Source organism: Aotus nancymaae, unplaced genomic scaffold (assembly GCF_030222135.1).
Source record: "Aotus nancymaae isolate 86718 unplaced genomic scaffold, 86718_ANA_hifiasm-v0.15.2.pri h1tg000033l, whole genome shotgun sequence".
Taxonomy (NCBI): Eukaryota; Metazoa; Chordata; class Mammalia; order Primates; family Aotidae; genus Aotus; species Aotus nancymaae.
The window spans coordinates 27234968-27254180 of NW_026988447.1; the positions used below are offsets into that span (position 1 = coordinate 27234968).

The 19213-nt window shown below is 45.4% G+C and overlaps 2 protein-coding genes across 5 annotated transcripts in view; one reads left to right on the forward strand and one right to left on the reverse strand.

The window, feature by feature from the left end:
- The window catches only part of MAML3 (mastermind like transcriptional coactivator 3), a 453257-nt gene that overhangs the window by 421581 nt on the left and 12463 nt on the right, over positions 1–19213 (forward strand). For both annotated transcript variants that reach the window (XM_012443206.2, XM_012443207.3), the window contains exon 3: positions 17659–17913. In XM_012443206.2, the coding sequence (XP_012298629.2) occupies positions 17659–17913 (255 nt within the window). The remainder of the gene's footprint in view (positions 1–17658; positions 17914–19213) is intronic.
- Positions 10–19213, reverse strand: part of MGST2 (microsomal glutathione S-transferase 2) — an 81876-nt gene continuing 62672 nt past the window's right edge. For 2 of the 3 annotated variants that reach the window (XM_012443213.3, XM_012443211.2), the window contains one exon: positions 7840–8383. The gene's annotated coding sequence lies outside the window, so the exon portion shown is untranslated. Of the gene's footprint in view, positions 29–7839; positions 8384–19213 lie in introns of those variants that run through there. The other variant, XM_012443210.2, reaches the window with a different exon arrangement.

The window sequence follows — 19213 nt, forward strand, 5'->3', positions numbered from 1 at the left end:
GGGGTGTGGGCCTGTTTCTCTGGAGCCCCTGAAAGAAAAGTGATAGACATCTTGGTGACCACCCCTGGAAACTCCAACTTAGGGAGTCGTCTCTCTTACGGCTCAAGTGCCCCAAACCTCAATTCCCGTCTTCCTGCTTAGCCCCTGGACAATGTAAAGAGATGGAGGCCCTCCTAGAGCCTGTGGGTATCTGGAAGTTGAATGTACCATGGGCAGTGTTCCTGTGAATTTGTTTTCCCATCCCCTCTTCAAAGGCCCACCACCTCTATATGTGCATTCTTATTTTTTTTTTTCCTTTTTTTTTTGAGACAAAGTCTTGCTCTGTCACCCAGGCTGGAGTGCACTGGCATGATCTCGGCTCACTGCAACCTCCGCCTCCCAGGTTCAAGCGATTCTCCTGCCTCAGCCTCCCAAGGAGCTAGGCCTGCCACTACACCCGGCTAATTTTTGTATTTTTAGTAGAGACTGGATTTAACTATGGTGGTCAGGCTTGTCTCAAACTCCTGATCTCAAGATTTGCCCACCTCGGCCTCCCAAAGTGGTGGGATTACAGGTGTGAGACACCGTGCCCGGCTTATGTGTGCATTCTTGTTACTATTAATAAGTATCAGTAATAAAATGATGTGTGCAAGGAAGTTTTCTATTTTTTGTTTTTATTTTATTTTATTTTATTTTGAGACAGAATCTCACTGTGTTGCCCAGAATGGAGTACAATGGCATGATCTCAGCTCACTGCAATCTCTGCCTCCTGAGTTCAAGCCATTCTCCTGCCTCAGCCTCCAGAGTAGCTGAGATTACAGGCACACGCCACCACACCCAGCTAGTTTCTGTGTTTTTAGTAGAGACAGGGTTTCACCATGTTGGCCAAGCTGGTCTCAAACTCCTGACCTCAAGTGATCTGCCTGCCTCAGTCTCCCAAAGTGCTGTGATTATAGGCGTGAGCCACCATGCCCGACCTACAAGGAAGATTTTTTTAAAGTGCTTCCCCACAGAATTCATTCTCTAACTAATGAGATCCTGATGCTTGAAGGATAAATTTCTGTCTAAAAGGTGGGGGAGAGTTGCCTGGTGCTCTACACTCTCCCTCCTCCCTCCTGAGCCACAAACTCTCAAGTTACATTTCCTTTCTCAGTGGTGCAGAGAGTGTTGATTTGGTATAAGTTTTAAGAGTTCAAATAGATTGTTATTTCCACCCTACAGAAACCATCATTTAAGGATTGACTTCCCTGCACGTTCTGAGGACAGGGCTTCCCTCCATTCTCAGCCCCTTTGCTTTTCCCCAGAGCACAGGACGAAACCATTAAGGCCTGCACAGACTCAATTGGTTCAAAACACAGAAACAGTGAGAAGCCACTTCTGCAAGCCTTGGGCCATGAAGAAAAGACACGGCCGGTGGCCCACAATTTCTTAAGATGAACCCCCAACAAAAGCTGGCCTAGTACAGGACAGCAGACACCAGCAACCCCCTCCCACCCCGGCTCTCCCTAGGCTTTTTATTACCTTTACTTGATCAAAGGAAGGAAAGCAATCGGTCTCTCTTCTACTTGTTTAATAAAAGAAAACATAATCATAGTTTGACACATTACTTTTGGTGGGTGCACAGAAAGAATATGCTATATTAGAAAGGGAGAGAGGAGGAGAAGGGGGGAGGTGAAAGGAAAACAAATTGGCTGCCTGCAGAGGTCCAGTGTCAAACGTCTGCGGAATCTTGTTCCTTTAGATACTGTGGGAAAGACCATGGCAACGAGGGGCCCACAGAGCGAGAGAGACAGATGGGGAGATTTGCAGCCCCTCCCTGGGATTAGAAGACAGAACAAATAAGTGAAGCAATCCATTTTCCAGAGCCCAGTGGTAATTTCAGAGTGCTGTGGACCAGGGTATCTGCTTCTCCTCTGTTGTCTCCATAAGGGGTAGGAAAATTTTCAAAGGGAAGATTTTTCATTTTTTCAGAGAAGACAGTCTCCAAGTTGATGATAGAAAACATGTTTTTACCTGAAACCACCAAGGTATTCTTAACTTCAATCATAAATTTTCAACAGTCTGACTGGTTGTGTACTGATGAATTATTTTGTTAGAAATTATTCTATGACCATCTCTAGTTCAGATTTAAAAGATTGGTGGAATACACGCAATGTTAATTATCTTATAAAAATATAACATACCATTCCTGTTGCAAACAAGATTTAGCAATAAGACCAAGAGTGATTTTGACTTTTTATTAAAAAATCCAACTGAGAGCTTACGCTTAGGAAATATTTAGTTATCACATTTGTTATGAAGTCTACTTGTCATGAAAAGCCTTTAATTGGGCCACCATAGAAATTTTCTTATTACTTGTCAGGCCGTCTCGAAAAAAGTTGAGTGAAGGAAACATTTAGTAGGCAGGAGAAAGTTGGAGAAACAAGTTAAGGAAGGACAAAAATGAAAGGGTTTCTTCTCCAAGTTGTTTTGGTCACATTTCCTATTACTGCCTGCCATCTTTCCTTCATTCCCAGCATGTATTGTTAGGGCTTTGAAAATATTCACAGTATACACCTCCTGTTCTACTCCCTGTCAAAAACCAGGTGGTATGTTTAAAATCCTGTATGCTAAATTCACATTTAAATAAATTTAGTTTTTTAAAAATAAGGGAGACAAGAAAAACTAGCATGATTTTTACCTGATTTTAAAGCAGGGATCACTATATCTCTACCAGATTTCTGGTAGCCATGTGGGCTGGGCAGAGCACAATAATAGAGACCAGAAATGGAGCCGGGGAGGAAGTGGGACCCCAGACTGGAAAGTGACCCCAGATATTTGCACATGAGAATTCTTATTCTTGCAGGATATTCTTGCCTGGCAGGTGCATTTGGCTTTTTTCAGTTCCCACAGTCAAGTGCCAATTCTCAGCCAGCTTCCCCTCACCTCCTGATGGGATTACCCCTATGGCTGCCTCCCAACCCTTCCTGCCCACTTTTCTCCTCCTGATCCAGCCCCGTTCTAATCTCTGCTTTACCTGGCACCAGTTTAATCTCCTTAAAGTAATGCATTTAGCGTTTATTCCCTTTAAGAACCTGCTGTGGCTCCTGATGTCTGGGGGTCGAGTCAGCTGGCTCTGCCTGCACGCAGACCTGTCCATGGCCCGTCCCATCCTGTGAAGCTTTCCTCTCACACATCCCAGCAAACACCCCAACGTTGGGTGGCCACCTCCCTCCTTGTAGGTGGCCGCCCTCCTTCCTTCCTTCTCTTCTTACTCAAATGCAAATCTACACTTCTGTCAACGCTGTCAGTCAAGTCCCCCTTAGCTGTGAAGCTCTTCCCAAGTGGAACCAGAGAATGTTAGGGCAAGTAGAAGACTTGGAGATTACCTGGCTGGCTTCCTCATTTCATAGAGGAGAATACTGAAACGTAGAAATGTTCAGTGACTTGCCCCAGGTCAGACGCTGCCTAGAACTCCTGTGCCCTGTGTCCCCATTTGGGCCTCTTTCTTTGCCGTGCCACAACTCTGCCCGTCCCGGGTCTGGTCAGCCTAGCTCTATGGAAATCTAATGGAAACAGAAGACACGCCACCTGGTTTCCCTCTTGGCCAGCTGGAGTCATCCTCGAGCTTTTCCGTGAAGTGCACTTTGTCTCTGCACTTGGATTTGGGTCTTTCTCCAGGACAGGGCTGTGGCTGCACTGCTCTGAGAGTCCCACCACAGCCCTTGCCATTGCACTGGGCTGCTGGGCCTGTGCAGACTCCTTGAGCAATAAAAGTTTTTCAGAAAGTGGGATGCATATTCAGATTAAAAGGGGCTGGGCACAGTGGCTCACGCCTGTAATCCCAGCACTTTGGGAGGCTGAGGTGGGCAGATCATGAGGTCAGGAGTTCAAGGCCAGCCTAGCCAACATGGTGAAACCCCATCTCTAATAAAAATACGAAAATTAGACGGGCACAGTGGCAGGCGCCTGTGATCCCCGCTACTCGGGAGGCTGAGGCAGGAGAATCACTTGAACCCAGGGAGTGGAGGTTGCAGGAAGCCAAGATCGTGCCACTGCACTCCAGCCCTGGGCAACAGAGTGAGACTCCATCTCAAAAAAAAAAAAAGAAGTGGGACGGGTGTCCAAACTGAAAGAAAACTTTACTAGCAAAATATACACACCACACATAGTGTTCTAGTGCTCAGACTTCAGCGGGGAGGTTATACTTGTTTTCCGGGTGATATTTGCATTTTAGCCTTTAAGTGACTTACTCCACATAAAATCCAAAGCAGGCCGGGCGCGGTGGCTCACGCCTGTAATCCCAGCACTTTGGGAGGCCGAGGCGGGTGGATCACGAGGTCAAGAGATCGAGACCATCCCGGTCAACATGGTGAAACTCCGTCTCTACTAAAGATACAAAAAATTAACTGAGCATGGTGGTGCGTGCCTGTAGTCCCAGCTACTCGGGAGGCTGAGGCAGGAGAATTGTGAACCCAGGAGGCGGAGGTTGCGGTGAGCCGAGATTGCGTCATTGCACTCTAGCCTGGGTAACAAGAGCGAAACCCCGTCTCAAAAAAAAAAAAAAAAAAAAATCCAAAGCAAAGCTATAACCGCAACCCACACTCCTGGGGGGTGGTATATCATATTAAGCGAGTCGGTTGGTTGCTTCTTTGTTTTGTTTGTTTTCGCTGTGAGTGATCTCTAAGAAACATCAACTCTAAGATCTGGAAGCTGAAACTGAAAACGCCACTAAGGATATGCAATGCTGCCCAGCTTGAAGGGCAGAATCTGAGGCTCCATGTTCTTAAACCAGATCCCTGAACCTCTATGAGGTCAGCCACCTTGGCAATCAATTTAACTGACCTAGGCAGCCTTCCTTACTGAGTCTCTCAGCAGAGGTGAATCAGAGTATTCCAGACCTCTCTAGTTCCTACCCAGGGTGTTTGTGTATCTGACTGCAGGATATATTTGGACTGTGTCTCCAGGAGACCTCTGAGAACTACTATGAGTAACTGGGACCCTACTACAGCAGTGACAGTTCCCTCAGTGACAATGACTGTGGCAGGACCCTGAGGCCATCGGGATGGCCCCTCCACATGTGAGCTCTCAGCACCCTGTACATGAATGTTCACTCCTTGGGGACTTACTTTTATTTATTAATGGGAACTCAGGGACCCCATCTTTCCTTCAAAATTCTCTATGACTACATCAAAGAAAAAAGGAATCAAGATTGGCCTTGTCAACCTTTTTTATATGCTTCTAAATGTGATTAAGAGGTAGTGTTCTCTAGGCCTTGTATAGAAAGTTACCTTCAGTACAAATTATCCCCCAAGAACCAAGGAAAATAAAGAGGGGAGTCTCACGCTGGCTGGCTTTTCCTGTGTGTTGTATCCTTGAGATCTGAGACAGATTTCAAGTTCAGTTTCCTGGTTTGTTATCCCCACTCACCCGTCCTCCACTCCTCAGCAAGTTTACAGCTATATATATTTAGTCTCAGCTTCCAGAAAAGGTTCAGTTGACTTGAGAAGGACTTAGTAATTGCTGATTGAGAAATTGTGTATTCTTAAAATGGGGGAGAGGATAAAGGGAAACAGAAATCCAAAGGGGAGAGTAATTAGTTGAGCCAAAGTAGAAGAAACTGTGTCTATTAGAGAAATGGTCCAAAGGGAAGGAAGACCAGAAACAGGATCCCTAGTGTCCAGGAAGCTTTCTCAGGTTGACAAGTCTCCTGAACAGCAGGTTAGATCTCCCTGTCCTGCTCCAGCATTAAGCAGCCTGCCCCTCCTGTTCTGATGTTATCCTCCTACAAGCAGTCAACTTGGAGAGCGGTGGTAGTGGTTGCAACACGCTGACTTGAGGTGGAGATGTGTATATGTGAATCATGGTTATGCTGTCAAGGAGCCCGCCTGGATCTGGGAAGCAGAACGAAGGTATGAAGTCAATGAGCTACAGGAGAAATTAGCCCAAAAAACTTTTGGGGAAAGATGAGAGGGTGGTAGTGGGCATTTGAGGGTATCTCATGATAAGGAGGTCAGACTTGGCTTCAGTTTCTGGTGGAAAGAAATTAGGAAACTGGTGATACATCCCAGATGTTGAAGCAAAAATATTTATGCTTTTAGAAGGGGTAAGCGAAAAAAAAATTTTGGTGCATAACCCCCATCTTAGAAGGCCTCTATTGTTATAGTCAAAAGGGTGGATTTATTCCTCACTAAAAATTTCCCATCAATTTCACCTTTATTCTAGGGTCTCGTTTCGTATTTAGCTACCAACTTAATTTTTAGCCTAAGCAAAAGTGGTTATTTGTGAACAGGGATATTTTCCTTCACACAGCTGAAGAACTGATCTAACCATTAAGAACAAACAAAATCCGAGCTGAAAATATAGGCCCCACCTAAAGTTTCTCATTTTTCTCATTATTAATAGTGATAATAATGAGAGCAAACCTTTATGAGCACCTACTATAAGCCAAGCAGCCAAGCACTGCTGGATCATGCTACCTAAGAAGAGCTCTGATTAAAATGAGTGAAAAGTTTAAGATACAGAGAGAGGATGATTTCTCACTGTTTCCAGATTCTTTTATCCAGGTTACCGTTTGTATGTGTGGTGTGGAGTCAAGGGCTGTGTTAAACCTCTTTGAGTTCTATATTCTTTCTAAACTTATTTTTATGCCTGTGTGTCTCCAAGTCTTCTCAAGATTAAGAAAATACCTGAGCCACTTCTATTTTTTGGAGTGTCCAGGTATATTTACAAAATGAAGAAATGACAATAGGGCTTTTTAAAAAATGCAATGTTTTTATTTTAAAAAATATAGCATAGTGCAATTATACTGTGCACAAGATAAACACAGGACATATAAAGAATGTTAATTGATAATGGACTTAGAGCAGCCTGATCTAATAACAGAGCACAATTTTTTTTTGAGACAGGGTCTTACTCTCACCGAGGCTGGAGTGCAGTGGCACAGTCACAGCTCACTGCAGCCTCAACCTCCCAGGCTCAAGCAGTCCTCCCACCTCAGCCTTCTGAGTAACTGGGACTGTAGGTGCACACTACCATGGCCAGCTAATTTTTTTATTTTTCATAGAGATGAGGTTTTGCTGTTGCCCAGGCTGTTCCTGAACTGAACTTGAGTCCTCCCACCTCAGCCTCCCAAAGTGCTGGGATTACAGGCGTGAACCACCATGCCCAGCTTAGGGCACAATTTAAACCTGTAAAATAGACGCTATCTTTCAGTCTTCTCAGGGTTTCTCAGAGACTGTATATGTAAAACCTTGTTTGAAGAACATGTCTAAAAATCTAAGCTCAAGGGTCTTGTGGATGCAAGGCCCATGGTCAGATGGTCTTATGCCCTGATCCCCACAGGCCCTCACAGACCAGGTATGAGCCCCTCTCCCAGACTTGCTTCCTCTAAGAAGCTGGTCCTCAGCCACAATCTTTAAATAAGGAGCAGCATCAATCCCAGATTTCTAAGTATTTCTGTTTTTCTTTCTGTTTCCTTGTTTCTTCCTGCTCTAAGTCCTCAAACCCCACCACCGCAGCTGGGCAGGCTTCCACTCATAGGAATGGGGGGCAAGGGTGGAGGAAAGCGTAGCCCTCCTCTCAGAGCCTCAGCATCACATGGTCAAACCTGGTTTCCCACGGATAGGTTCAGCGGTCGGGAAACCGGCAGAGCAGGCTGACATGGGCCCTCCCTCTCACAGCCTCTGGAAGGAAGGAAGAACGTGAGGACACCAGAACGGCAGCTTCTGGAATTGGCTTTTCTCAGACAGTCAGCACTGATCTCTTCTCAGCCGCCCCCCACCAAGGCTGTGGCGGTTCTGGAGATGATGGCGGAAGTGCCCTTGCCTTCCCTCCACAGCATGCCCCGAGCGCTCAGCTTCCCTTCCCTTCTTCCTGTCTTGTAGTGGTTGCAGCAGAGAGCTCCATTTGGCAGCGTGGTGGTGCTCTTGTCTATTAATGGAAACATTGGCCTGTCTCCCAGTATAACACAAGATAGGCCTATGCATCAGTTATGCAATCTTTGCTCTGATGACTTCATCAGAAAGGGTGGGTACAAGAAGAGAGAAAGGCTCGGGTTGGGGAAAACAGTAGCTCAGGAGGGAAAAAAAAAAAAAGTCTCCCAGCAGCTGAAGACAGCTGAGACTGCTCCCGCTCTCTATTTCTAAATCAAGGAAAGAAAGGTAGCAAACATATGGGTAAAAAAAACCTAATGGAGCAGCTGACAAACCACTTTCAGACCATGTGTCCTGACAGCGGCCACTTGCATGCCGGCAGAGGCTGTGCTCGCCTCTGTGGGGCAGGCTTCCCAGCCCTGGTGGCTCAGGTTTTCTTACATCTCCAAAGAGAAGACAGTTTGTGGAGGCAATGGTGGTTTTCACCCATGTCTCGAGTTCTTGAACTCCAAAGTTCTGGCTGGTTCTGGCCATGCACTGTGGCTTCAAGCCTAAGATGCAGAAAAGCCACAGCCAGCTGGGTGGTGCCGCAGAGAGCAGCCTTGTCCAGGTGGACCAAAGAACTCTTGGAAGATGGTCAGTACCCTTACTCTGGGACTTGGGAGCTCTTTGTGGAAGCAGTGGAAAGCTGACCTAGTTGCTGAACCTGTATCCAAGGCCAGTTGTTCAAGCCACGTACAGGTTTTGAAAGGGGACCTGCCAATTAAGCATGTCTATTACACCCTCTAGAGCGTAAGGTGGGCTCAGGGAGAAATAGCCCAGGTCCCAGACACAGGGTCCCCTCTTGAACTCTACATTTCATTCCATATCAGTTTAGCCTCCTTATTCTTAACAAGCTTTTAAAAATAATATTAAAAGTAATATATATTCATAACAGAAAATATGAAAAAGCATAAAAATAAAACCCCTTATAATTCTTATCTAACAAGACTATCCGGTGGCTAGTGTTTTAAAAACTGTTTTTGTTGTCGTTGAGTTTTAACACCAGAGGACATAAACAAAACAAAAAGAAACTGTTTTCCTCCCCTGTCTTTCTTAACTATATATGGTAAGCTTTTTTTCTATGTGATTAGATAGTCTGAGGAGGCATGATTTTTATTGGCTGCCTAGTATTCATGGTATGGATGTACCATAATTTATTTAATCAAGCTTCTATTGTTGTACACTAATGAACTTTTAAGCAATTTAGAATTGCTTTGGTGGTGGAATTAATCACAAGAAAGGGATCAAAAGGACTCTATAATTTACATCAAAGGCAGACGAAAAGCATAACTCTCAAAGTTGTGTTTCCATTGGAGGGACCTATGGTAACTATGTTCAAAGCACTGATAAGGACAAATGGTGTTTTTGTTGCTTTTATCCCCCAAAAAATGGCCTTGAAAGGCTGACCTTCCTGTGGCTGGTGGCACTCTCACATTTGCACTGGACTGCCAACTTTAACCCTTTCTTTAACATTCAGCAGAGGGTCAGCTCAGGAGCTCAGAGAAGCAGTCCATTAAAGGGCCATCATTTTGTCCTCTCCAGTTATACCTGATAATTGGTTTAGGCTAGAATTCCTCACAGCCAATTAGTCAGCTGAGTTCAGGAAATCTTTATTTTGTTGCAGCTGTGGCCATAGCTCTGTGCTAGATACTCGAAAGACTCACAGTCTTGGTCCCGAAGGAACTAAAAGTCTTGCCAGGAAGGATGCCATAAGGATATCATCCTGCCAGGAAATTATAACTCGGAAGCATTTGGAAAGTTGGAACTTTCTACCTCTCCCATGTTACTTAGTTAAGAATCAGTAGGGTGTGTACAATTGTGCATATACCAGGATCGTAAGCATAAAAATGTTATTGCACATGGGAAAAAATTAGGAGGAACTATAAAAACACATCAAAATATTAACAGTGGTTATCTTTGAGTCTTAAAAATGAATGTTAGCTTTTTTCTTTATACTTTTTTCCTATCTATACTTTTCTGCATTGTTTTTCAAATGTTCCCCAGCAATTGGGAAGCAGATGAAGGAATCAGCAAAATGTATATTTGTGAAATAATTACCCTAGCAATTAGGCAGTTAGCTCCTAAAATAATGAGGACCAAGGCCTTTTTTTTGAGACAGAGTGTCGCTGTGTCATGCCCAGGGAGGAGTGCAGTGGTGCAATCTCAACTCACTGCAACCTTCACCTCCCAGACTCAAGCAATTCTCCTGCCTCAGCCTCCTGAGTAGCTGGGACTACAGGTGCACGCTGCCAAGCCCAGATAATTTTTGTATTTTAGTAGAGATGAGGTTTCACCATGTTGGCCAAGCTGGTTTCAATCTCCTGACCTCAGGCGATCCACCCACCTCGGCCTCCCAAAGTGCTGGGATTACAGGCATGAGCCACCATGCCCGGCCTGACTATGACAAGTCTTGGTCTCCCATTGTTTTAGGAGCTAAAGCCATTTAGCTGAAACCTTGCCATTTCCCTCACCTTGAAGGATGCCCTGCATGATCAAGAGGTTTCAGCAGTAAGGGTAAGAACCACAAGCTGTTTGTTATGTGGTCAGGATGTACCAGTCACTGGGCCTATGGTGGAGCTGAGTTTCTACCCAGGCCTGTGGGGTTCCCCCAATCTACCCTGTTCCTTTCTAGAAGCTGAACAAAGAGCTTTGCTGAACCCATTTAGCAGCCTTCACATTGGGCCCCAAGTTTCTGTTGTTTCAGTGATAAGCCTCCTAACCTGATGAACTCTCCCTCAAACTCAATCATCTTGGGGACACAACCATCACACATCAGAAAACAAACCTTTTAATCCAATCTTCAATAATCTGCTGAGACAGGAGTTTAGATGGAGTGGGCCCTTTTGGAGCTCTGCTATAAGTTAATTATAAACACCTCTCCAAACCCACATTAAAAATTGTTCTGGAAAAAGAAAGTTTGTAAAAGAAAACCAAATCTCTGCCCTGACAACAGATCAACTTCAAAGAAAATTCTAAGGTTTTATTTCATTTTGTTTCTTCCTTCCACTTATGGTTGAATGATCTAATCTTACGCCCTTTCTTTAAATGTCGAAGTTGATACCACAGAAGCATCCCAATTTTGAGTATCAGGCAACATATTAAAAAAAAATGATGCATATTTTGGTGCTCTTTCAGTTGCATCCTTTGATCCCAAGGGTCTCTACCTTTTTATTCTATGTCCATTCCTCTCACCACCCCCTTCCTATTTCTTTTTACTCCAACATCCTCCTGGGTGGTCTGCTCAATTTAGACCAGATGCATGTTATGGTCAGTGGAAAAGTCAGAATCCCAGAGACGCCACCACCAGCTGTGGGACATCACACAAGTTCCTTAACCTTTCAGAAATTCGGGTTTTAAAAAAAAATCAACAAAATGAGTTAAATATAGAGGTGAAAGCCCCTAGGAGAGTGTTTTGCAATGAGTAGGTGTCCCATAAGTGTTACATTCTTCATATTTGAAGAACCCTTTCAATCAGAGGAAACTTTCCTCCAATCATAGCTTTTCATAGTTCACCTTATTACACCAGGGACTTGTAAGTTTAGCGATGTGTGATGCTGTCTTAGCAAGGGCATTATAGGGGACTCACTCCTTCCTCAGTCGTGGGTGCTCCTCAGCCTCCACAGCACAGTTGCAACTGAAGTAGCCTTTCCTGGAAGAACTGGCTCTTTCAGCCATGAGCTCCTTATAGAATTCTTGGGTTTGTATTGCAAACATCACTGGCCTGAGCAACCCTCTGAAAATTTTGAGAATTTTGTCCCAAGGCAGGAAACTTTGCAATAGAAACCTAAGCAACTCAGCACCCTGGCTTGCTTTTGAAAGTGCAGCTTTGCAATTTAATCAGGGCACAGGATTATTTGCCCCAATGATTCTCTATGGGACATCGTAATCACCTGGAGAGCTTGTTAAAACACCCCCAGAAGTTCTAATTCAGGAGGCCTAGGGAGGAGCCTGGGAATTTGCATTTCTAACAAGCTCCCAGGTGGGGACTAATGCATTTGATCCTGGAACCACACTTTGAGAACCTCTAATTTAGTTTTTTAGTTCAAATGGGGAGGTTTTAGAGTCTTCTTAGCTATTTATTTTCTATGGCACTTCATTAACTATGTCACCTCCAAAATTTCCATTGTCAAGGAGTCTTTATGAGTATGGTTTTCATTTCAGAGGGTGGGGACTGAGACAGAGAGGTCAGATGGCTTGCCTGCACCTCGGGCAGTCACAGCCAGGCACCTCCGTCTAGCCATCATGGGTGTTAGATTCATCCTGTGCTGCTCAATGACGTAAAACTGCTGCGCTCTTTGGCCCAGCAAGGTCATGTTAGCTTTCACCTCTGATACATACTTCCGCCTTCTCAAACTTACTAATAAAACTTTCAACAGTATCTTTGCAGGGGAAAGCTTCTGGATTCTGGTGAGAGATTGGACGTAGAAATCTTTTGATATATAAAATTTAGTTGAAATCCCACTTGGGCTAAAGATTCATTCCTTAAAAAAATTTTTTTTACTTGACCCAGTTCAGTGTGTGTGTGTGTGTGTGTGTGAAGCATAGGTTTTCTGGGACATTCTTTTTGTTTATGCATTGCTTTATTTTTACTCTTTCCTGCCACGAACAATCCTCATTTCTGTCCCCGTGTCCTCCCCAGCTACTAACACACACGGTGTGGCGGGACCTGGGAAATGCGCCCTTCGGAGCACAACGCAACCTCGCAGGCTCCTGAGCGGCGCGCGTGGGCCGAGGACCTCCAGGGCCCCTCGCGGGTCTCCCGAGCGCCCCCGCGCCGCCCCTGCCCGCGCCCGGGACCGCCTCGTGGGCTTCTTTGTTAGGGCCGCCTGCGCTGAGAGGCGGTCTCGGGCCTGCTGGGGGCGCACGGGCCCCACTCCTGACTTCTTAGCCGGAGTCCCCTAAGGACTTGTAAGCATATAGGCTCTAGTCGAGAGGCCAAATTAGGCCCCAGGGGACTTTTTCAATAAAATCCTAAATTTCATTTAGGCTGTTCGTAGGCCAAGCGGTTGCAAGGACTCTGAGCCGAAGAAGCGGTGCCGGGCCTACCCGAGGTTCGCTCCTTCCCGCCCCCTCCCCGCGCCGGCTTTGTGCAGCTGGACTCCGGCCCTGGGGTCTGGTGTCCGCCACCCTCCCGCCCCTCTGTGGTCGCCACTGCCCCCGAACCCCACTCCCAGCCCTTCCGTTTCCTTCCACGTCCCCTTCCCGTGCCCTCCCCCGCCTGAGTTCTCCCTCCCCTCTGGCTGGAAGAAAAGTCGGTAATAAGAAACCAGTTCAGTATCAGTCGGAGGAGGGGGGAGATAATCCCAGAGATACACGGCAATGGAGGGAGAACTCATTTTGTGTAAAGAGGGCCTCGAGTCACCAGGGAATTCCTGGATTGTCTCAGGCTGTCGTGTGTGATGTCCATCACGCCGTGCGAACACCATCTGCTCGGTATTATGCTCTCAGTTGCCAGGCTACCTGCTGTACGCAGTAACACTTGACTGCCTGGCTCCACGTTCGCAGCGCTCGCCCAGACGCGCGGGGCGGGGGCCGCGGAGGAGCGGGCGGGAGCCCTGATTAAGCCATCTGCGAGGGGAGGGGCGCGGGCGCGGCGGCGGCCGGGCGCGAGGCCGGGCTGACACCACCATCTGCTGGGGCGCGGGGAGAAGCGCAGCTGCTCCGCGTTCCCCCGGCGAGGGACGCCTGGAAAAGGCTGAAAAGCCCTGGGCGTCCTCGAGCCCGTGATTCACGGGGTCCCCGTCACCCCAGCCTCCTCGCCGCCGGCCGTCTTTTGTGATTCCCTGCTCTTTGGTTCGCCGCCAACAGCGCCGGCCCCTCTCACCCAAACACTATGCATGTTCTTGAAAACGCTTCAGAGAAATAAAGCTTCCCTACGCACAGATTTATAAATAAACAGCTGGCTGTTCTTCGGAGATATTTTTACCATAGCTGTTTTTTGAAGTCGAAAACTGCCTGTTTGGGGGAGGTAAGGGTGCTCTTGACACCTCCTACCTCACTCTAGCCTTTAGAAAATTGCTAAGATTTTTTCCCTGGAGGAGAAGATATGTAAAGTAGGTTCGTTGGTTTTGATTTCTTTCTCCTCCCTTTATTTTACTGAAGAGTGAGAGGGTTAGGCGAGTAATGAAGATCTATGTAGCCAGTTGGATTTTTGAGGGGGAGAAACTGTATTAAGATTCTTAGGAGAAGCAAGGGAGGTCGTTGGGCAAGGAGTGGATAGGAGAACAAGCCAGTAATTACAACTAAAAATACTGCATCATTTGGCTTCAAGGCATTACATTTCGCATGACGAAAGCTCAGCCTGGTTTTCTCTAATTGCACAACGCAGTGTGTGTCTTTCTTAGAAATGAGCAGTGGCTTGAAATCCTGAAATCTGACAGACTATTTCTCATTAAGCCCTCTTAGACTGGAGGTTAAAGGAAGCCATGTAATAGGAAACAGTGGCCTCGGCCAGCTTAATGTGTAAGGCAAGTCACTGAGTACATCTTCACACTTTGGAATATACATCAGAATCTGGGGCTGTAGGTGTCTCTCACCCACCGTTGAATGCCGCAGAGCTTGTTGGGAAAGTACTAAAGATGTTTCATAGGGAAGGCAGTCCTTTAAGAATGCACATAGTGCTGGGAGCAGTGGCTGCTGCCTGTCATCCCAACATTTTGGGAGGCCAAGGCAGGAGGACTGTTTGAGGCCAGGAGTTTAAGATCAGCCTGGGCAACATAGTAAGACCACCATCTCTACAATGAATTTAAAAATTAGCAGGGCATGGTGGCATACATCTGTAGTCCCACTTACTCAGGAGGCTGAGGCAGGAAGATTGCTTGAGCCCAGGGGTTGGAGGTTGCAGTGAGCTGTGATCATACCACTGCACTCCAGCCTGGGCAATGGAGTGAAACCCTGTCTATAAAAAAGTAATAATAAAATAATACATACAGCCCTTCCTGCCTGTAGGTCTTCAGTGAGAACCCTAAGGCTAAACCTCTGGAAGGGAATTATTTGGGGAAACATATAATCCTGGGAAGTAATAACATGACTATCCTTTTGGGAGGGTTTTTTGTTTTTTTTTTTTTTCACACTGTGCTTTTGAAGTATTTCTTTTTGGCCCAGGATGACAGGGGCAAAAAGTGGTTTGATGTATCATCATCACCCCATTTGCCTCTCCCTTTCTTTTCCCAGTGGAGGGGAGGCTGGGAAAGCAACACTTCTTCACTCCTTACCACTTCTAGGCACACTCCCCAGCTGTCCTGGCTGGTCGCACAGGACAAGCATATCTCGAAGTGCACAAAGATAAACAGGCCCCTCCCAGACCAGCCCTCTCAAAAAAATCAAGCTGAAGAAAATTTTATCTTCCCTTGGGCCTCATTTTCTTTCCAACTCTCTCCTCCTTATCAAAACTGGAAAGTATCAAATGTACTGAGATAGAAAAAACAAACCACATATCTGCATTTTTGCTGATTGGCTGTTTATATGTCAGTGTGAATTCATTTGTTAAAGTGTAAAGTCAATCAGCCATTTGTCCCTAAAGGTGGCAAGAAACAGATTTATTTCACTGGAAGGAAGGGCTTGGAAAATAGGTGGCAAATATTTGGAGGGAAAAGCAAGACCCTGAAATATCTAGACCCCTGCAAGAGTTAGTCCTGAAGTAAACTTTTTGGTAGCACAAAGGTTCCTGGCATTGTTTAGTATAAGATCTTTTTATTAACATCAAAAATATTTCCTAGCTATGTTTGTGTATTTATAGAGAAAATACACAAAGACAAAACATTTTATTAATTTCGGCTACAGCATTTATGTATAAAAAATAGAATGCAGTACACTTATGAGAGACACACTGTATAGGTGTACAGGCTGTTCTTAGGTGCACACTTAACACCGTGAAGATACTGCCTGGGAGAGGCCTGAGCTAGTAGGAAGAGTACTGAATTGAGAATTAAAATTAGCATTCTACTTACTCATGTCACCAAATACCACCTGTACCCTGATAACTTATGGAAATTTTTTTTAATTTAAATTTTTTTTAAAAAGTAAAGAAAAGCTATCTGTTTTTTGTTTTTGTTTTTTTTAATTGCATTACAATTCTGCTAGTTCTGAGTCTTCCATTCACTAATTGTGTGACTTGGGCTACTGCGTGAACAAACCAGAGCGTCTTGGGAGATGGGTTCTGGGGTAAGAGGAGTAGCAGTTTGGTTTGGTTTGGTTTTTGTTTGTTTTGCTTTTTCGTTTTGTTTGGAGGGAAGAAGAGCAACTGAAGATGCAGTTGAGGTCAGTCATAGTAGAGAGGGAAGTCTGAATGGTTCTACACGCCACAGAAGGAAGGGAGGAACACAACCCAGGCTGTAGGGAATCAAATCCAGGACTGCCTCTCTTAGAGAGACAGAGAGAAACTTCACCTATTTGCTTTGAGAAGAAACTGCCAGCATGTTTAGCAGTATCTACGTTGGAAAGGCAGTAAAGCAGAAAAAAAGAAAAATACTAAAATCCAGATGGAGTCTCGCTCTGTTGCCCAGGGCGGAGTGCAGTGTTGTGATCTCCGATCACTGCAATCTCCGCCTCCCAGGTTCAAGCAATTCTCTCGGCCTCCCAAAGTGCTGGGATTACAGGCATGAGCCACCACCCGCAACTGGATTTAAAAATTTTTTAATGATAGAGTTATTCGCATTTGCTTCTTACTATTTAGGTCTCATGGTAATGCTTCCCAAAATGACTGTGAATGTCCTTATATGTGTGCCCGTTTAATCTGTCAAATCCTCTATGTTCACATTAATTACTTGAAACTTTAATGAGGTAAAGGCATTTCTGCAGAATGTTCAGACAATACTTGCCACTGCTAGGTAGGCTTGGTAGAACAAATAGGAAAGGAAGTGTCTAGAAATTGAATCTTTGGGCCACATACCTTTTCTTCCCATTTGCTGTTTTTCCCTAATAGTCTACACTGTCCAGCTCAGAGCACAAACCTCACCTCTGAGCACATTCTCCACATAGTCACCCAGGCGGTGTGGAATTAGGTCTTTACTTAATTTACTTGGCCTCCTCTTCCCTAAGGACTGGTCCTTAAAAGTTGCCATCATTTGACTGGCTGACATATAATTATAGAATCAAGAGACCCAGTCCAACACCCCACGTTTAAATTATCCCAGACAGAGGAGACTCCATTCTATTTTTAAAGATATTAGGAGATTACATAGCTTTGGTCAGTGTAAAACATTCCCAGTTCTCACCATCAGCAACTCTGACCAGCAGGATTTTTCTTTTTGACATATATCAAAGCTCTCAAATGGTGCAACATTATAGAATTCCACCAGATATCAGAACTGTTGATTAACAAATTCCTGCAGTTTTCTGTAAATGTCCCTCCTACTTGCAAAGAAGATGTCTATTTTTGGCCAAGTAGACGTAAGAAATAAGGATTAACAGGTGAGGTCAGGATGTCTCTTGTGTTCCAGACTTCAGGTGAGCTCAGCCTGAGGGCTCATTCCCTTTCCTTGGAGGAACACAGGATGTTAGTTGAAAATCCAGTCCATATGCAATAATGAGTCCCATCTGAAACAGATTGGACTTGGCCTTGGATTTCCCAGAGCCATGCTCTCTTACTGTCCGTTGTGGCCTCTCTAATTCTACTCAGGTAAGGTCGGGTTCGAGGCTACTTTTATGGAAATGCAATGTATGTCACTCACAAACCCTCCTGTCTATAAGCTGGGATTCCTGCCCTTTTCCCAGGTGCTTCCCTTCAAATGGCAGTGAGTCTCCATGGGGAATCCCTGAATCTGTCTCTCTCTTATCCTCCCAGGAGCAGCATGCAGTTGGACTTCCCCGAACCACAGGCCCCATGCAGTCCTCTGTGCCCCCAGGCTCAGGTGGCATGGTCTCAGGAGCCAGTCCCGCAGGCCCCAGCTTCCTGGGCAGCCAGCCCCAAGCAGCCATCATGAAGCAGATGCTCATTGATCAGCGGGCCCAGTTGATGGAGCAGCAGAAGCAACAGTTCCTGCGGGAGCAAAGGCAGCAGCAGCAGCAGCAGCAGCAGCAGCAGATTTTGGCGGAACAGGTAACATGCCCCTCGGCGTGATTCATTCATTCAGCAAGCACTTATTCAGCACCTGCTGGCTGTGAGGAAGTCACAGTTCACATCCTTCGTCAAGATGCTCACAGTCTAGCATTTCCCAGGGTCACAGGAGAACCTGAAGAATTTAGACCTTTCAATTAGTTAGGCTTTTTCCTGCAATGAATTAATTTGTTCTTAAAAGACAGGCTTCAGCCAGCAGTTTGAAGGCCTGTGTGCCGGAGACATTTCTTTGATTCAAGCCTGACTCCTTTTCTTCTGATTTCTAGTACAGGGTCTGTGTAATCAGCACATGGCTGGGGCTGTCTCACATGCTCCATAAGCCCTAATATTTCTAGCATGAAGAAAAAAAATAATAATTCAGAGAACTGTGTTTCTTAGAGGAATTACAGGAGGAGAGATTGAGGAGAATTCTATAGAATGGGTCATGAACAATGGATTGGGAACAATAGCAGAACAGTAAGGCCTGCAGAACTACCTGGAAGCCTGAACTCTGGGTCACAGACAGGGTGCAAACTTAAGAAAATTCCCCACAGCTTTTGAAACAGCTCAGGAAATCTGTGAGTTAAAGGAAAGCCTAACACAAATACAGCTTTACCTTAGGCATCTTTGTCCATCCTCACCCTATAATTCCTCAGCTTTGAGAGAAAGCCTTCCCTGCAGACTGCTCCTGTAGGTTTCAATTTGTTTTGTTTTTAGAGATGCCCATACCTGACTTAGCATTATCCCAGGGAAAGGCCTGAGGCTGTCCACGAGAGAGCCCCAGGTGGCTTCTGTGGGGGTCTGCACAGGGAATCTCTTACAGCAGGAATTTCTTACAGGAGGTGTGAAGTTGTCATATAAAACTGAAGGCCCAACATAGGTCTGCCTCACAGTTATCCTTCTAAAATGTTTCTGATAGGGTCAGAATTTTGTAAATTTTTTCTTAAAGAAATAGAGACAGGGTCTCACTATGTTGACCAGGCTGGTCTCAAACTCCTGGCCTCAAGCGATCCTCCCCTCTCAGCCTTCCAATGTGCTAGGATTATAGGCATAAGCCACCACGCCCTGCCAGAATTTTGCAAATTTACCAAGCATCCACCACCACATATATACAAGATCCTGTTTAGGACACAGGCCCATTGAGGTTCCTACTAACGAAGAACAGCAGTTCAAAGTAACACCAGGCATTCTCCAAAGAAAAAAATTGTACTGCTGAGCACAGTTCACTTATGTTCCCCTTTTTTTTTTTTTTTTGCTTTTGTTCCTGAACAGCTGTGTAATTATCTCCCTTTTTACCAAGGTC